The following is a 17,132-nucleotide window of genomic DNA, read 5'->3' as shown; positions in this document are numbered from 1 at the left end:
CGCCCCGGCGCCACCGCCGCGCGGCCCCCTCCCCCTAGCCCCGCCGCGGGCACGCCTCCCCTCTCCCTCCCACCTTTCCAGCTCACTCTTTGCGCAAGCGCAGCACAGGTTGTCCTCCCCTCACTCTCCCTGTCGCATAGCCTTCTGGGAAGTGTAGTCTTGGAGGGACTTGCCGGTGCCTACGGAGCTTGCAGCAAGAGCCCTTCCAAAATGCACAATTGCGGAGGGCAAAGAGACCAAAGCCCCAGAACCTCCTCTCCTAACCCTTGTGCACACATTCTTTGTGCTACCAGCACGCTCTCCCAAGCCCACTGCGTACACACCCCAGCCCCAAGCCTCTCTCTGCCCAAGACGCCCCTCTAAGCCGTGCCTTCGCCAGCTGGCTGGCGCCCCTTCCCGGGCTGGCGGTCAAGAAGCGACTTCGCTCCCCTGTAGATCGAATAGGGTAGGTGCAGGGAGGTGGGCGCTGTGAATCCGAAGGGCAAGGGGAGGGAGTCTGTAGGATGTGCTGAAGGACACGAGGGTTGGAGTGGGGGAGGGTCCTCGGCTCTGGTGTTGTGTCTCTTCTGTGGGAAACCCACGGTGCCCTGAAGCAGGGTAGAGGGCTGGAGTGGCGTTGTCTGGGTTTGGGAGGACCTAGATGAGCTGATCAAGATCACCTGTCAGGATGACAGAAGGCTATCTCTGAGCCAGAGCCAGCCCCGGAACTGGGGTGGCCCCGAGGCTGCTGGTGTTTGCAGCATCTCTGCTGATCCTTCTCTCCTCCTGAGAACTGCGATCGATACCCTGTACCGCCTCTTCCCAAACCCTGGCTGGACCCTGACTCCATCCATCACTTTGGCTTCTTTTTCTAATGAATATTTTCTCTGCTGGAAAGGCTGCTACCAGAGCCTCAGCATAGGGAGATTTCTCATCAGATCTGTCATTTTCCTTGCTAAGGCCTGGAAAATACCTTAATCATCCTCTTTCTTCTTCTCAGCTGATAACATTTCTTCCCACCCTCCCACAATCAAGAGACAAAAGCCTGCCCCCCCATCACATCAGAAAAGAGAGACTAGTTCTCTTTTCCCTTTTCAACTCTCACAGCTCACCCCATATTCATTCCTTCAGATAAAGGAAACCAAACTGGAGGCAAATAAGTCAAGGTCTGTGACTTCAAGACCTCAGACTTTCTTCTCATTTTCACCCAGGGAAGGTTTAAGTACTGTGAAGATAATCTCTGAGAGCAGAGATTCTTAACCTGAGAACCAAAGATGATGGGGTGGGGGGGATGGTCCAGGAACTTGTTGAAATTGAATGTAACGTCATGTGTGTGTTTTTTCTAGGGAATGTAAGGGTCACTTGTCAGAACGGGGATAGAGGTGCAAGTTTGTTCAGAAAGAACCTTTGTAGTTAAAAGGGCAAGGCACGCGGCCCTCACCTCCTGACAGGAAGCTTAGGAGAGCAAAGGGAAACAGCACTGTGAAAGCCACTATCTCTCGCCTTTTGAGTTTGCTCAAATTTGCTAACCAGTCTCAGTTACTTTGGACTAATTGGTGCCACTAAAAGAGGAAATGCAGACTCTATTGCTTGGGGTGCAGGGTGGAGAGGAGTGGAATGGTGTTTTGGCGGAAATGCAAGAACTTAAAGCAATGGGAAGAAGAGAAAAAAAAAATCCCTGGAAGGGCTCTAGTCTTAGCTCCTTCCTGGCAAATGCTTCGAAGCACTGTTTATTCAAATGTGTAGTAACAAGCATCAGAAAACAACATGCAACATTCTCCCCCCACCCCCCACCCCGATCTTCAATCCCAGAAGGAAGAGACCTATGATCATGGGAGTGGAGGGAACTCAAAATTCCGAAAAGGTCCTTGGTGGGCACCCTGGCAGTGTCAGAGTTTGGTAGGGCAGAGGGCAAGCGTCCTGCCTGTTGGCCTCTGGCAATCTGGAGAGACCAAACACAGTCTCCTACCCTAGTCCCTGCTAGGCAAAGCAGTGGTGCCAGCCCTGGCTGGAGGGGACATGAGTCCTGGGAGGAAGCTCTGCCCTCGGCACTTGGCCTAGCCCAGCCCTCTGGAGGTAATGAGGTGAAGTAGCCTTTCCTCTTAGGGTGGTCATGGAAAGCAAGGCCCTAGCCAAAATCAAGGCCCTTCTGGATGAGAACAAGCCACCTCTTGAGGAGGAGAAAGAGCCTTCTCTGCTCTAGGGAGGGTTCTGGGCTAGGAGTCCTTGGCAGGAGTGCATACCCACCCCACCCCACCCCCCTTCCCCTAGCCCAAGGGCCAGTTGCTAATTTCAGCCCCCAAATGGGAACACTTTATCCATCACATTTCAAATAAATTATACATACATACACAGAATCCAAACAAAGTTCCAGTCGAAGCTGCTCACAGCCCCTCCCAGGGGCCAGCCTAAAGAAAAATGGTCACCGCTTTGTTCTCTGTGTCTCTGGAACTGTAGGCAAAACTGTTCCCCCTCTTGCTTGAGTAACCGTGGGGACAGTTCAGGACAGAGAGAGGTTCAGACTTAGAAACAGTCTGAATATCCCCATATCCTCTCTTCCCTCCTCAAATCCCTTCCCCCAAATCCAAAAACAAAACAAAAAACCTAATTCTTTCACTGGAGGGTTCTGGAGCATTTGAGGAGGCAAATCTCACACTCCCCCTGTCAAGCGGGGAAACTCTGACCCGAAGAAGAAAATCATTGGCCCAAAGTCAAAGATCCTGCCTTCTGTGTACCCCGGTAATGTGCACATTACTATGGATGGTGTTAAGGGAGGTGAGAAGGTTGGAGGGGTTGTCTCAGTCCCGAGGAGAAATTGGCACAGGGCACATGCACCTTTGGGATGATAAGTGGGCTAATTGGCACTGGATTGGAAAATGGCTGGATTCTTCCTTCTCCATCCTTCTCTGAGCAGCCCCTATGGCCCACGTCAGACTAAAGTGCTTTGAACTGGGTAGGAGATGGATGACCCTTTTACAGTCAGCACTGACTCTTAGGCCCTGGGGTCCAGAGAGGGACTGAAGGAGGTGTCAGGAAGAGGAGACATATCAAAGACAAATATGGAACTGGGTCCCGAAGTGAAGAAGCACCAATAGCATTGGCCTGCCCTGGACTGGGTTTCGGGTGGGGAGGGATAGAGCCTGGGAGAAACGAGGAAGCAGGGGAGGAACCGAGGGCAAACCGAGAGGGCATGTCCTTTTGTAAAGGTGAGGCATGGAAGTATGAAACAGAGGCCAGGGAAGGAGTTGTGGGTTGGGGGGAAATGAGGAAGAAATGGGCCCATCCATCCATGTCCTGGGGCTCTGGGGCAACTTAGCCTCATGATGGTCCTTTGGGCCTTTCCAAAGTCCCTATCTGGACCCACAGGAATGAAAGGAAGGCCTGGACAGACATGGAAAAGGATCTCGAATGCCTCAAACCCAAGAGGCTGGGGAAGGGAGATGGACGGAGAGGTTGGAGGCGGGGAGGGCTGAAATGGAGATGCTCCCAGACCACTCATCTTGTGGCCCATACGTGAGACTAAGCCCAAGAAGGAGGGCAGGGAGGAAGGTCGGGAGTTTCTAGGGTAAGTACGAGTATAGTGCTGGTAGAAAGTGCCCCAGCCTGGAGAGGTGAGAGGCCTGAAGGAACAGAAGAAACGCTTCCCCAGCAAGTTTCCTGGCTTCAGGGTCTTGAAGTTGCAACCCATTTGCAATATATCTGCTCCCCACTGAGTCCAGCCACATCAGGACCCTCTACAGAGCTGTTTTCTAGGCTAATTGGCCTCCTGGGTTCCCACATGGTAGGCTCTGTGGCTGAGCAGAGGCCAGAGGGAAAAGTGGGAGAGCGCGGGCTGACTGGAGATGGGGGCAGACACAGGCTTAGATGACAGCCATTGAAGAGGGGTCACTGAACTGCTGGTGGGCCCTTCATGCAAGGAACCAGGAAGAAGGCTGCCAGCCAATTTCCCCTCCCCCCACTTTTATTGAAGGCGACACGTTGATAGAAGTGGCTGCTAGGAACGAGTCTCAAGACTGGTCTCCTGCCCCCTGCAGTAGAGGCTCATTCTCAGAGGCTATAACGGTATAAGTAAGACCCCAAGTAAGATGCTGGGGGTCCAGGCAGTAGACAAGAAGCCCTGAGCTCCTGCCATCCGAGGCTCCAGCCAGAGGAGGGCTAGGAAGCCACTGGGAGGGCTGCCCAGGTTTCTGACAGCTGATGCCTGCCCATCCATCAGCGACGACGTCTCAAAGCTCAAAGCCCAGAATGACAGGGGAGGGGAGTTGGAGAAGGAAGAAGAGGGAGGTCCTGGAAGCTGGAGGTGGTTGAAGAGGTGCTGTCCTGTTCGGGAGTAGCCAGGTGGGGGCTGCTTACTGCTTCTCCACTGCTCCCTGCTCTGCTGCGCTCTCCTGGCTAGGGCCCTGGCCCTGGTCCTGGCCCTGGTCCTGGCCCTGCCCGTGCCACGGGGTCTCCTTGAACACAAACCAACAGTTCCCGGCCCACAGGAAGAAGTTGATAAAGCCGAAGAGCTGCAAAGACATCAGGGAAGTTTGTGAGAACAGTAAGGAGGGCATTGTGGGAACGGAGAGTAGGGGGAGTCCCTGTGGTGGGTGGGGGAAGAGGCAGAGGGCTGGGAAGACTAATATACAGAGAACTGGATGTAGAGGCAGGGTTCAATGCCGATACCCACCACAGGTTCTCTGGTGAAAGTCTCTAACTGTCCACAGCATGCACCTGAGTTGTAGCTTGATCGCTAGGAGAATCTGGCCCCTGGAGTGAAACACCATGCAAAGCATAGCAAGGAGCAAGGGCTCTAGTGCGCTCTCCACAGCACTGTTCTGAGTGCCGTTTTTCAACGGTGGGTGTGACCAGAGCTGTCCAAGGTGCTCCTTTCCTGGGCCAGGGACCCAGCCAGGGCTATATTCAAATATTTATTCAAAAATACTTAAGGGGTGCCTGGGTGGCTCAGTCAGTTAAGCGTCTACCTTCAGCTCAGGTCATGATCCCAGCATCCTGGGATCAAGCCCCGTATCGGGCTCCCTGCTCAGTAGGGAGCCTGCTTCTTCCTCTCCTGCTCCCCCTACTTAGGCACTCACGCGCTCTCTCTCTGTCAAGTAAATAAATAAAATCTTTTAAAAAGATACTTAAAAACCTATCAGCAGGAAGTATTTTGGGGGGACTGTACTGATGTCTGCAGTTGACTTCAAAATGCATGAAAAATAAGATGGTTTGATGGATGAAGAGGGGCAGACAGATATGTGATAAAGCACGTCTAGGAAAATGGTTTTTTTTAACAGATTCTTTTAAAGATTTTATTTATTTATTTGAGAGAGAGAGAATGAGAGATAGAGAGCATGAGAGAGAAGAGGGACAGGGGGAGAAGCAGACGCCCTGCTGAGCAGGGAGCCCGATGTGGGACTCGATCCCAGGACTCCGGGATCATGACCTGAGCCGAAGGCAGTTGCTTAACAATCTGAGCCACCCAGGTGCCCCACGTCTAGGAAAATGTTAATGGTACACTTTAGGCGACGAGCGTGTGGGTGTTCATTGTAAAATTCTTACAACTTTACTGTATGTGTGAAAATTTGTACAATAAAATGTTGGTGGCTAAAACCTATCAGCAGGGTTCTAGCAAGGTCTAGAAGGCTCCCTGGTGTGCCAGCGATGAAACCCCTTCAGTTGTTGGGCCTTGGGGAGTTCTAAGCCATTTTCAGGACAAGGCTAAGGTGACAGGGGGCATTTGTAAAGCTTGAAGCCTCAGCTATGTGCCAACTGATATGGAAAGATTTCCACATTCTAACAACCAGGATGGCCAAACCTCTGTGTACCAACTGGGCCCACCCTTGCCCAAAGCCCCTTTCCAGTTTAGAGGCCTGGGTGACAGTGAAGCCCTTCTCTTTCACTCTGGGTCTGCTCCCAGTCTTGAGCCCAGCCACACAGCCTGCGCGCCCCTTCACATGCTCGCACACACATTGTCAAGAGGCAGGAGGAGTGGGAGGCAGTCACGGAGAGCATGCCTGGAGGTGGGGAGAAGGGAAATGGGAGGGCAGAGTACAGAAGGAGGAAAGAACAGGAGGCTGAGTGGCTCTTGGGTCCCCCCCCCAAAAACCAACATGTCTTCTCGGGGTCATCCAGGGGCCAGCAGCCACCCTTAGGTGCTGGGGTCACTGGCTCCAGTTGCAGGGGATACCAGCTGGAGAGACACCCTCTCTCTGTTCCTCTCAGAACCTGCCAGCTGGGACCGGCCTCCCCCAGACACCAGCAGCGGCCGCAGGTCTCACCACAGAGATGTTGGCCAGTCCCATAGAGGGCGTGGCCCCAGCACTGCACACCGCTTCCTCTCCGTGGCACACTGACATGGCTGCCGTCAGGCTGGATGGCCGTGTGGCCCCCTTGATGTCCGTCAAGCCCTTGCCCCAGGCGGCTGCAGCTACCAGCCAAAAGAAGGTGAAGGAGACAGTCACACAGAAGTCCTGGGAGGAGCAGAGGGATAGGAAATGCACTCAGAAAGGCCCCCCTGATGGCCTACTTCTCTTCCTCTGGCCAAAATGCCCTGGGATCCTGAGGTCCCAGGACAGCTACCTCTTGCCGTCCTACCCAACACCTGGAGCCTCAGGGAGCCCCGGTCATCTTCAGGAATCTGTTCACTGCCACTAAAGGAACACTACCACCCAGGGCTACCCCTGCCCAGGCCCTCAGAACGGAGGTCAAGCAACAATGTATCAAGGTACCTGCTGGTCACTGTCACCCCCAAACCCAGGTGGCCTAAACTCCCCACTCTCGCCTTCAAGCCTTTCCTTTGATCACCATTGCTCAGCTACCACTGGTGGCAGACTGCAGGAGACAAATGGGGTCCTCTAAGGCACCCCTTCCACCTTGCATGCCTGGGATATGGAGACGGGAGAGGGGGAAGAATATTAATGATAGCTAACACTTATTGAAGCTAACTATATCTCAGATATTTTACAAGTATTTTCACTCATCTCCCCCAAACACTATGAGATAGGTATTTTTTGATCCCCCTTGTATATTGAGGAACCTGGGGTTTAGAGAGGCTGAGTGACTTGTCCAAGAGCACACAGCTATAAAGGACTGTCCTGGACTCTGAACCCAAGCAGTCTGGCTCCAGAGCCCACTTCTTGATGCTATTCCGCCCTCTCTGAGCACAGCAGGTGATGGGGGTTTGCTAGAGGCAGAGTCCTCGGAGCTGTGGGAACCACAGAACCTGCAGGGGATGAACAGCAAAGAGCTGGCAGGGAGACGCAGGAGTTTCCACATCGGGGTGTCCTCCCCCCTCAATGTGACATCAGTCCCAGGAGGCACACCTCCTCAATTTCTCCACCCCGTCCCTCCTGGCCAGTGCCCACTCACCACGAGTGAGAAGCGCTTGTTCTCTGTGTAGAGGCTGTGGAAGCGCAGGTAGAGGACCAGCGCGGCCATGGTGTAGAAGAAGGAGAAGATGCCCAGGGTCACAAAGAACTCGGCGGGAGCAGAGAAATCCCCCATCAGGTGCATGGTCTTGGAGGTGGAGTCCTCATCACAAAGGGGCATCTCATACTGGACCCGGTTCAACCTGTGGGTGGCAGGGGGGTGTCATCCTGAGCTTGGGGCAATACCCTCCCGGTGGAGGCAGGGGACTGTCCCTGCGCTGGGAGTAGTCCGCGCTACTTCTCACCCTGGGACTCTTACAGAGCCAAGAAAGGGGACTTTCTGGAGGCAACCTTGCAGTCAAGACAGAGACATCCCCAGAAATCTGGTCGAACTCTACCTCCCATTCAGCTGCTACCCCACCCTCATCTACCTTGCCCAGATACAGTGACCATGTACTTCCAAGTATCTCCAAGGGCCCTTTAGGTCACAACCACAATATACATAGTGCATCTATTTTCTGGTAGCCAAACCACCAGGGAGATCAGCTTCATTTTGCCCCCCGGAGAGCACAGGCCCACAGTGGCCAGGTTAGGGTTGGACTTGCCCATTCTCAGGCCTTATTTAGCATCCCTCCCCCATGAGACTATATGGGACAAAATAAGGACAGAAAACAAAACAAAACCCTGTTATGTACAAGAGATAGTTAACCTAACTTGGCCGTTGGTACTAAAAATATCTGAAAAGGCGAGCCCTGTCCCCAGTTCTCTTCTGAGCAGTTGGGACAAATAGCCAGGAAAGAGTATTCTTTTTCTACCTCCTGGTCAAGGTACATGTCCTTGTATTCTAGTGTACCAGGTGAGGTACCCCATATCAACTCTTTAGGATCTAAGTACTAACAAGCTCCCTAACCTTAAAGGCAGGGAGAAGGTCTCTGAAGGTCAGAGAGACCTGCCCAACTAGCCTCCATCCCAAACTGCATGGGTTCTTTCTGTAGGAACTTGGTTACCTGCTATTGATTATCTATGGACAGGAACATTATTATAACAATGACCTATCTGAGTTTCCCTGATATTTTTCTACGGTTAGTGTGTCTGAAATTCCTAAAGGGCAGGAAGGACCCAAGTCTTGTAGTTCTGTTTGAACCCGAGTGGCACTCAACAAAAAGTCTTTAGGCTTCTGGAGGAGGAAGAGTCCAAGCAGGTCCTGCCAAACCAGCGAGAGAGGTTGTGTGGGGTCAGAATCCATTCCCGCTCACCTGAAGGGATAGCCGAACAAAACAATGATGGAGCTCACATCCTTGGCTTCGTTGTTGCAGCGAACTGTTGCCCCTGTCTCTCCACTGTAGGAGCCGCAGGACCCGAAGGCGAAAATAGCAAAGAGCTGAGGGAGAGGGAAGCCCTTTGAGAGTCAGAAGGCCTCAACTGGCCAAGGTATATCCCCTCAGAACCATCTTCTGACTCTCAGCAGGTGCAGTTATGGGGGTGGGGGAGGATTTCCTTTAATCAAGTCCCTCCTGGGCAGGGACTCATGGCTTCCCTTGGCCTTCCCGCCTCAGGATGCTGTGTTCACTGTACCCGAGTGCCAGACCAAATAGCCAAATGAATGAGGTTGACTTGGAGTGGTGTCTGGGAGGGAGACATACAGAGAGCCAATGGATAGTTTCCACATCTCCCCATTGGATGTGACAGGTAGCCTCCTTAAGATGGTGACGAGCACAAAGCAATTCAGGCTTTTGGAAACATCTAGCATAAAGCTGGACCTGAATTTCCTCCCCGAGAGAGGCACCCTAGAAATAGATTCCTCTGTGCCAACTGGGATCAGGCATGTGTTGGAATTCCTTCCATTTCTCCTTTGGAGCTGTCATTGAATCTTGTTCCCTTGTCGCTACCTTCCAGTGGCTTCCTGCCTCACTGGAGGTGTAGCTAGAAGGGACAACTTCTGCCAAGCCTTCAGAGGGGCCAGGCGGGGGCCTGTCCCGTGCTCTGCCAGCCTAACTCCTCCTCCCCCCAAAGGCCCTTTTACTTGCAGCAACAGTCCTGGCTCAAGCCCAGAGAAAAGCAGCTTCCACTTGCCTTATCAGCCTCCACTCTTTCCCCAGCGGTGTTTCCCTTTGTAATCTGTTGATGCTGCCATCGCTCAGTGTTAAGAACCAGAGGCATTTCAGATCACTTGAATTGTTTTCCCCTTCACCTTTCATCACATTTTGCTAAACCTCCTGTCTTAAGTGAAATGAAATGTCCTCAACCTATGGTTTTCGCATTTCTTTCTGGGGAAACACATCGGTTAGAAAAGGAGGTGAGAAGCTGGAATCTCTGATCCTCCCACCTCATCTGTTCAGGCCCCATTTCCTGTGCACTTACCTTGTACAGGCTTGTACATGATGGACTCATTCTTAGTAAGCACAGAGCTTACTCTGTTAATGATCGTTTTCTGTGTGTTTCTCCGTGTCTTGGTGTCTTGGACATTAAGCACCTAGAAGACAGCTCATCTACGTCCCAGGCTTGCACCCAGAGTTTAGAATAGAGTTGTGTGCACGTGATTTTGCTAATGCTTGGTAGTGTTATGAAGTAAAAACAGACCTGGGTTAGAAGTTTAGAAATCTGGGTTCTAGCCCTAGTCCGGGTCACTCATTAGCTGGGTGAACGCTAATAAATTGCTCTGCTCTCTGAGTCTCAGTTTTCTCATCTGTACAAGGGCAGGTTTGGAGCAGGCCATCAAGAGGCCTTGCTCTCACTGGATGAGGGTAATGCAATCAGTGTGTCCTTGGCTGGGCTGGTCAGCAGCTGTGCTCTGCCCCTGGGTCGTGCCCAGTGCCCCTGCCCCGCCTTGCATCGCCTGGCCTGGCAGATTTTCTCCATGCTGGAGCCGCTGACCCCTCTGTAAAGGTCATAATGGGCACCTCTCTGTTTCCAGGAGGCTTAGTTCAGACAAAGGAGAATGGTCTCCATTTTTAAAACACATCCAGGAAAGGAGAGAGCATAACTCTCCCCAATGCCTGAATAACCTCTTCATCTCGCTTAATTTACAGAGGCTGAAGTACAGCCCTGTTTGCTCATGTTGACAGAGCTGAAGAGAAGTTGCCCAAAGCCTCTGCATCATTACCCTTTATATACTCCAAGCCTCCTCACTGGCATAACAATGGCGCTTCTCCAGCTCTTCTTCATGGGAATTCTCGAATTTTTGTCAGCTCTTACAGGTTTCTTTATTCCTCCTAGCCTCTGGCCCTCAGAACTGGACACACAATTAGGGTGTCACATTCCAGGAAGGGCAGACAGTTGGATATATTTTTACCCATTGGCTGGTAGCTCTATATAGGTCCCCTAAGAAAATAGGTATTCCTAACTTGGGGCAATGAATGGTCAGTTGTGGGGCCTCCTCTTCACCAGCACTTCCCTGACAGGCACATCTACAGAAAGATGACACTTATTGAGCATCTACTGTGTACCAGGCACGGTTCTAAGCACTATCACTTAGTAGTGAACAGAAGAGAAAAATCTCCGTCTTCATGGAACTCATACTCTAGAGTTGCATTATCCACCATGGTAGCCACCAGCCAAGTGTGGCTATTTACATTCAAATTAAATAAAATTAAAAATTCAGTTGCTCAGTCACACGAGCCACATTTCAAGTGCCACATGTGACTAGCAGGTACCATATTGGAGAACTTTACCATTACTATCCAAAGTTCTGCTATGGCTAGATGATAACCTTGAAGTTCTGAAAATCCTGAACCCTGCTCTATGATTCCTCAAAGAGTGAAATATACCACAAATAGCTTTAGTCCTAGCTGTATCCTTTTCTCTTCTGAGTCTTTGAAAGTCAGGAATCCCTAACCACCTTACACAGCTCTTTGTCAATCAGAATATATAATTAAATCTGAACATCACAGTCATATGATGTCAGAAAACATAAAGTTTGCTAGGTAAGTGGACGAAGGGAAAAATCTGAGGGGAACCTCACAGGTTCATAGGACATCAGAGCAAAAAAGATCTCAGACAGGGATGCCTGGGTGGCTCAGTTGGTTAAGTAGCTGCCTTCGGCTCAGGTCATAATCCCAGGGTCCTGGGACTGAGCCCCACATTGGGCTCCCTGCTCAGCAGGGAGCCTGCTTCCCCCTCTGCCAGCTTCTCGCCCTGCTTGTGCTCTCTCGCTCTCTCTGACCAATAAATAAATAAAATCTTAGGGGTGCCTGGCTGGCTCAGTCGTTAAGCGTCTGTTTTCGCCTCAGGTCGTGGTCCCGGTGTCCTGGGATCGAGCCCCGCATAGGGCTCCCTGCTCGGCGGGGAGCCTGCTTCTCCCTCTCCCACTCCCCCTGCTTGTGTTCCCTCTCTCACTGTCTCTCTGTCAAATAAATAAATAAAATCTTAAAAATAAATAAATAAAATATAATCTTAAAAAAAAAAAAAGATCTGAGATTATTAAGCCCAACGGTCTCCTTTCACAGAGGTGGAAACTAAAGTCCCAAAAGATCAAGTGACTCTCCCAAGGCCATATTTAGCCATCATGAGGGCCAGCCTTGGAATTCACATCTCCTGATTCCCTGTCCAGTGCCCTTTCTACTTCATTCATTCATTAATCAACAAACAGTTATTGACCATCCCCTATGTGCCAAGTGCTGGTGGCACAAAGATGAATAAGACCTGGTACCTTCTCTTGTGAGTTTATGTCAAGGAAAAAGGTGTCATCCTCAAACAAACAAACAAACAAACAAAAATTTTGCATCACAAAGTTATTAAGGCTAAAAAAAGAGAGAGCTCTCTCCTATGTTCAGTGAAGTTTGTAAGGAGGCAGGGAGTAGCTCTGCACCTGGGATGCAGGAGCAGAGAAAGACACCCTGACCCTGCCCCCTCCACCTTTCGGCGTCAGATTTGCCTTCTTCCCTAAATGTGCCAGGAGACTGAGGCACAGTGAAGAGCAGGAAAGAACTGAAACCATCCATGTCACCAAACACAAGGGTCTGAGTTGAGCAAACTGCTCAAAAAAAAAAAACAGGAGCCAAGGAGAGATGGAGTCCCTGAGACAGTGGAGGGCAGGAGTGCGGATCTCTGAAGTTCTGATGCCAACCAGCCTTCCTCCTCTTAGACCTGTATTGCTGGGGACAGCGATGGTCATTGACTGCTCTCCACGCCCTCCTCCTCCTGTCTCTGCTTCTCTTTGGGAAGGGTGTCAGAATAACCTCACCAGTTTGGTGCCGGCCTGCTTGCCGGTGATGATCCTTTGACAACACTCCCATCCCCAGTTAGTGCGGGGCACAAGGAAGACAAGGTCTCCCACTACTCTTACCCGACAGTCATCTCCTTAGGTTTATGGACTCTGATGGTATTCTTTCGTATTCCCCACACCAACTGAAATAGCTTATTTTCATTACAGAGACCCCAGAGCCAACTATGTGGCTTTGGCACCTCAAAGGTAAATTACTGATCAGGGGTACACCCAGTTAATGATAATATGACTTATTATGGGAACAGTGACTTGAGTATCCAGGAGATTCCTTTGTGCCTTACCCTCAAAGCGAGGATTTGGCAGTGACATTTGATTAATCTAACCAGAGGAGAAGTCTAGCTGACAGTCTGCATAAAGAAGAAATTTAGGGGAAAGGGGAGGTTTAGGAATAGGAGAAAGGAGAACCAACACTCACTGAATATCTCCTGGACTGCTTGGCCTGAATGCTTCGATGCTTTAGAGAAATCACCTCCTATATCCTCCCAGTGAACCCATGAGCTAGATCTCACCCTCATTTACATATACGAAACCAAGGCCCACAAAGATTTTGTTACTTATCCTAGGTACCCTAGACTCTATGGCTAGAAAGCAGAGGAGACTCAATTTAAACCAAAGCCCCTCAACCTCAAAATCTGCCTTTTTTCTTTTTTTAGGAAACCAGTTCTTTAATAATTGGTCTATACCCATGTTATTTTGCTAGCTCTGTGAGGACTTGGTGAGACTCCAGAATTGGAATTGAGGTGAGATTAATTTCTGAATTTTAAAAAAAGATACTCTAAGCCAAGCTCCTAACTAATAAAAGCCTAATATTGCTTTCTTCTTCTCAGGATTCCAGCAAAATTGCTTTTGGATAACAATGACAACAAAATTTTCAAGCATCATTATGATAAATGCAAGATCTGTGTTTTCTTTTTTTCCTTTTCCAGCCCAGGAGCATTTGATGCCCCCAAGCAGGAAATGAGTAAAAATCCCAAATGACATTTTCACTGTTATTTCTGGTGCTGGTTCCTGTGCACCTTTACATGAGCTCATCCTGCAGAAACTCAGGGCAAGTGAAATTCATGCTAGGCTGCCAGGATGGCAGTAAAAGCAAATCATGTCTCCCTTTGATGCTGCCGTTCGCATGAAGGCTGAGTTCAGAGTCTAGCCTTGGGCCCCCGGATTTAGCACTATGAGAGAAAGGCATCACCCTCTCTCTAAGAAGTTGAGGATCATAAAAGTCAAATGGGTCTTAACTCTTAGGGATCAGTGCTGACCCTGGGAGGAGACAGGATCATTTTCCTAGGCATTGTTTTGTACAGCCTTTATAGAAATGTGGTATTGGGGGTGGGGGGGGCATTGAGAAAAGGATAGAAGGATTGAAGAGGGAAGCTTTTCAGAATCCCCCCACAAAGGATGATTCCTTGGTCTAATAACCTCATTGTTTTCCTTATCCCTTGACAGTCTTTCTCAAATTTCCCTTAGATCCATTTGTCTAGTTTAATGATAAAATTATACTCTACGTTTCAGGTTCTGCTCCTCATAATGGCTCCCTAGTTGTGGATGGCAGTCACATGGAACCTTAATACCATTCTTATATGGCCACCAATGATATTCAAGTGGTGGGTCAGAACAGGGAAGTTGGGGGGGGGAGAGGTGGAATTGCTCAGTCAGCAGTCCATCCAACTGCTCTTGAGGCAGTAGGGAGAGTGGAAAGTCCCCACCAGGTCCCAGAGTTTGCACTTGGGCGCTCCTCACCTGGCCTATAGCCCCAGTCAAGGTCTCAGATATCTGGAGATAACCCCAAATGCACTATTGCCCCTGAATTCCAGACCTGATGATTCCCATCCAAACGATGATTCAGGAATCAGTGACACAGTGCTCATTCTTGTCTCCTGTGATTTAGAAGTCCTTTAGAACTCAATCCTCCTCAGCCTTAATGGTAACTTATTCCTTAGCTGAATTCTGTGCTGAAAGCACATTAATTTATTCACACACCATTTGGTGTGTGGATTGTCTAACTTAAATCTCCTCTGTTATAGTGTACTAAATGCTCCCAACAAGTTTGCATGATTTGAAAGAGTGGCTGCACCTGTCCACATTCCTAACTTACACTCAGGAGGCCTTGGGCACTGGTAAGGACAGAAAATATACCAGTATCTCAAAGTACCAGTGAGGTAACGAGATGTCTTTCTCCTAGACTATTACAGAGGAAACTGAGGCTATGAGCAAGTGATTTCTTCAAGGTCACGGGATGAGTCTAATGAAGGGCAATATTCTGGCATACCAACCCGTTGAGAGCAGAAGGGGACCCTGAGAATGGTGTGATCAACAGTTAACTAATGTTGGAAGCTGAGGTCCAAATAAGTGACTTGCCCAAGGTCACAAAGCTGGAAAAGGCAGGTCCATGTCTGAAACCCAGAGCCCCAGCTTCCCTACTCAGCGTTTTATCTTATTCTACAAGCCACATTTTGGCCACAGTGTGATTTTTATTGTCTTAATATTTTTTCTTTTATTTAATCCTAGAGTCATAGACTTCATTCATTCATTCATTCATTCATTCATTCATTCATTCACCCTTTCCCTCAGTCACAGGAACCCAGATTACTCTAGTGACCTCAACAGGGCAACTGCCAGCCAGGACCCTGTCCCTGGAGCCCACCTTCAAGATCTAGTGACGGTGGGTTGGGGGGCAGGATGGTTTCCCTCGCCTGCCTCCTTCCCTCCTCTGCCCTCCGTGGCTTTTCTCGTCCTCCTTGTCCTCCTCCCCCCTCCTGCCACCGAAGAGTGGTATGTGCAGGATCAGAGTTCTGGAAAGGTTACACCCGGGTCCTCTCGCCCGGGTGAAATGTGAGCGCCCTGGGCAAGGGCTCCTTGCACATAGAAGGACCGAATCCCGGACTCCGCATGCCTTGCTCCTCGCCCTCCTGCCACCAAGTGCTGGAGAAGCAGCCCCAGCCCGCCCCTCCCCCGCCCACCTGTCGCCGCCCCCCACCCTGCCGTCACGGCCGGCCACAGCACCTCCCCGCCCCCCCACTCCGGCCACATTGCTTCGGGTCAGCGTCACAGCCCAGGCTCCCGAAATAGCCCGCGGCTAGAGCATCGACTCACCCACTGGAGAACTTTGATGAAGCCCAGCGGCTCCTCCAGCCGCCGCCAGCGCAACCCCACCAGCAGGCGGTCCACCTGCGGAGACAGGGCCGGCGCGGGGGTCAGGGAGGCGGGGGACCCGGGAAAGCGCTGGTCCTCCTCCCACTCACAGTCGGGAGAGGGGGCGGAATGAGGGTCCGGCCCGACACCCAGGTGGAGAAGGGGTGGTAAGACAGCCCCAGGGGCGCGCGGGGAGTACCTGCTGGCGCGGCGACTTGTCCGCCGCGCGACTCGAGCCCTCCGTCGAAGACATGCTGGCACAGCGGGGCCGGGGCGCAGCGCCGGGGCTCGGCTCCCTGGCGGGGAGGCTGCGGCCGGCACCGCGGGGGGGCTGGGGGGCTGCTGACCGGCGGTGGGGGCAGCGAGCGGTGCGGGAGCGCGGGCGGCCGTCGGTGGCGCGGACTCCAGGCTGGCGGGGCGGGGGGCGCGGGCGCTGCAGCGGGCGCTCGCGGAGGTCGGGACCGCCGCTCTGCCCCTCTGGCTGCAGAAAACCCCTGAGGCCGATTCAAACTTCTGTCAAACTCGCGAGCGCACTTGGCAGCCGAGTCACGTGGCGTGCGCTCGCGAGCCCTCCTCCCGCCCCCTCTGCTCCGGGTCGGCCCGCAGGGCGCCTTAAAGGGACCTGGGGCCTCTGCGGGCAGTTCGGCCGCGAGGGGGCTCAAGTTCCTTGCCAGAAGCCTCCGGGGCCAGTCCCAAGTCCTACACCACAGCCGCTCCAGCTCGCGGCCAAAGTCGGAACTAGCCTGGACGCACCGGTTCCTAGTTCATCTGTCCCTATTTGCCTCGATTTGGAGCCGCTCTGCGCCGTTTTTCTCTCCTTCCACACCACGATACCCAGAACCTACAGGGTTTTCATAAAGCATGATCAGTGTTGATATAAGGTTCTAAACCTTACGGGGAACAAACTGCTTGCTTTCAAAAATCTCCGAGAGCCACTACAGCGGGGAAGGGCAATAGAACAGAAATTGATCACTTTTTATTCTGTCTAGTTAGGCGTCGGTTTAATTTTTTAACAAAAGGCATTCGTAAGTTAGTGACAAAAGTTATTCATCTTTAGAAAGTATAAATTCATTCTCCTTAAAATAGACATCACCATTTAAATGAGAGGGAAAACAGTCTTTGGGGAATAAGAGGCTTGGAGAATATTTGCATTGGAAAGTTGACTTTGTTGCATTGTGATTGACCTTAAATCGGTCCCTGGTTTTCAAAAAAGTGTTTGGCAGGAGCCCTGAGTGAGCAGTCATGAATATTACACATTCGGTTTACTGGGTTGTAAATAGTGAAAGGTTAAGTGATTTGTCCAAGGTCACTGAGTGAGCCAGGGGGCGGCGGCCATCAGAAAACCCGCCTGTGCCTCCGAAGAATTGCCTTGTAAATATGTATCCTCCGCGTCACAAAGTCATTATTGGAGGTTTCCTCCGGGACTTTCGAATGACTACTTTTTGAACAAA

General features: G+C 51.2%; 1 protein-coding gene across 1 annotated transcript; it reads right to left on the bottom strand.

Annotated features, from left to right (window-relative positions):
• Positions 1-3,936: 3,936 nt before the first annotated feature.
• Positions 3,937-15,969, bottom strand: SYPL2 (synaptophysin like 2). Its single transcript, XM_027617403.1, has 6 exons — positions 15,881-15,969; positions 15,643-15,717; positions 8,585-8,709; positions 7,330-7,531; positions 6,240-6,431; positions 3,937-4,487 (listed from the first exon to the last, which is right to left on the bottom strand). The coding sequence occupies exons 1-6, from the start codon at positions 15,932-15,934 to the stop codon at positions 4,329-4,331; spliced, it is 807 nt and encodes a 268-aa protein (XP_027473204.1). The 5' UTR covers positions 15,935-15,969; the 3' UTR covers positions 3,937-4,328.
• Positions 15,970-17,132: the final 1,163 nt, after the last annotated feature.

This window comes from Zalophus californianus, chromosome 4, assembly GCF_009762305.2.
Source record: "Zalophus californianus isolate mZalCal1 chromosome 4, mZalCal1.pri.v2, whole genome shotgun sequence".
Classification (NCBI taxonomy): domain Eukaryota; kingdom Metazoa; phylum Chordata; class Mammalia; order Carnivora; family Otariidae; genus Zalophus; species Zalophus californianus.
This window is presented reverse-complemented; position numbering and strand designations above follow the sequence as displayed.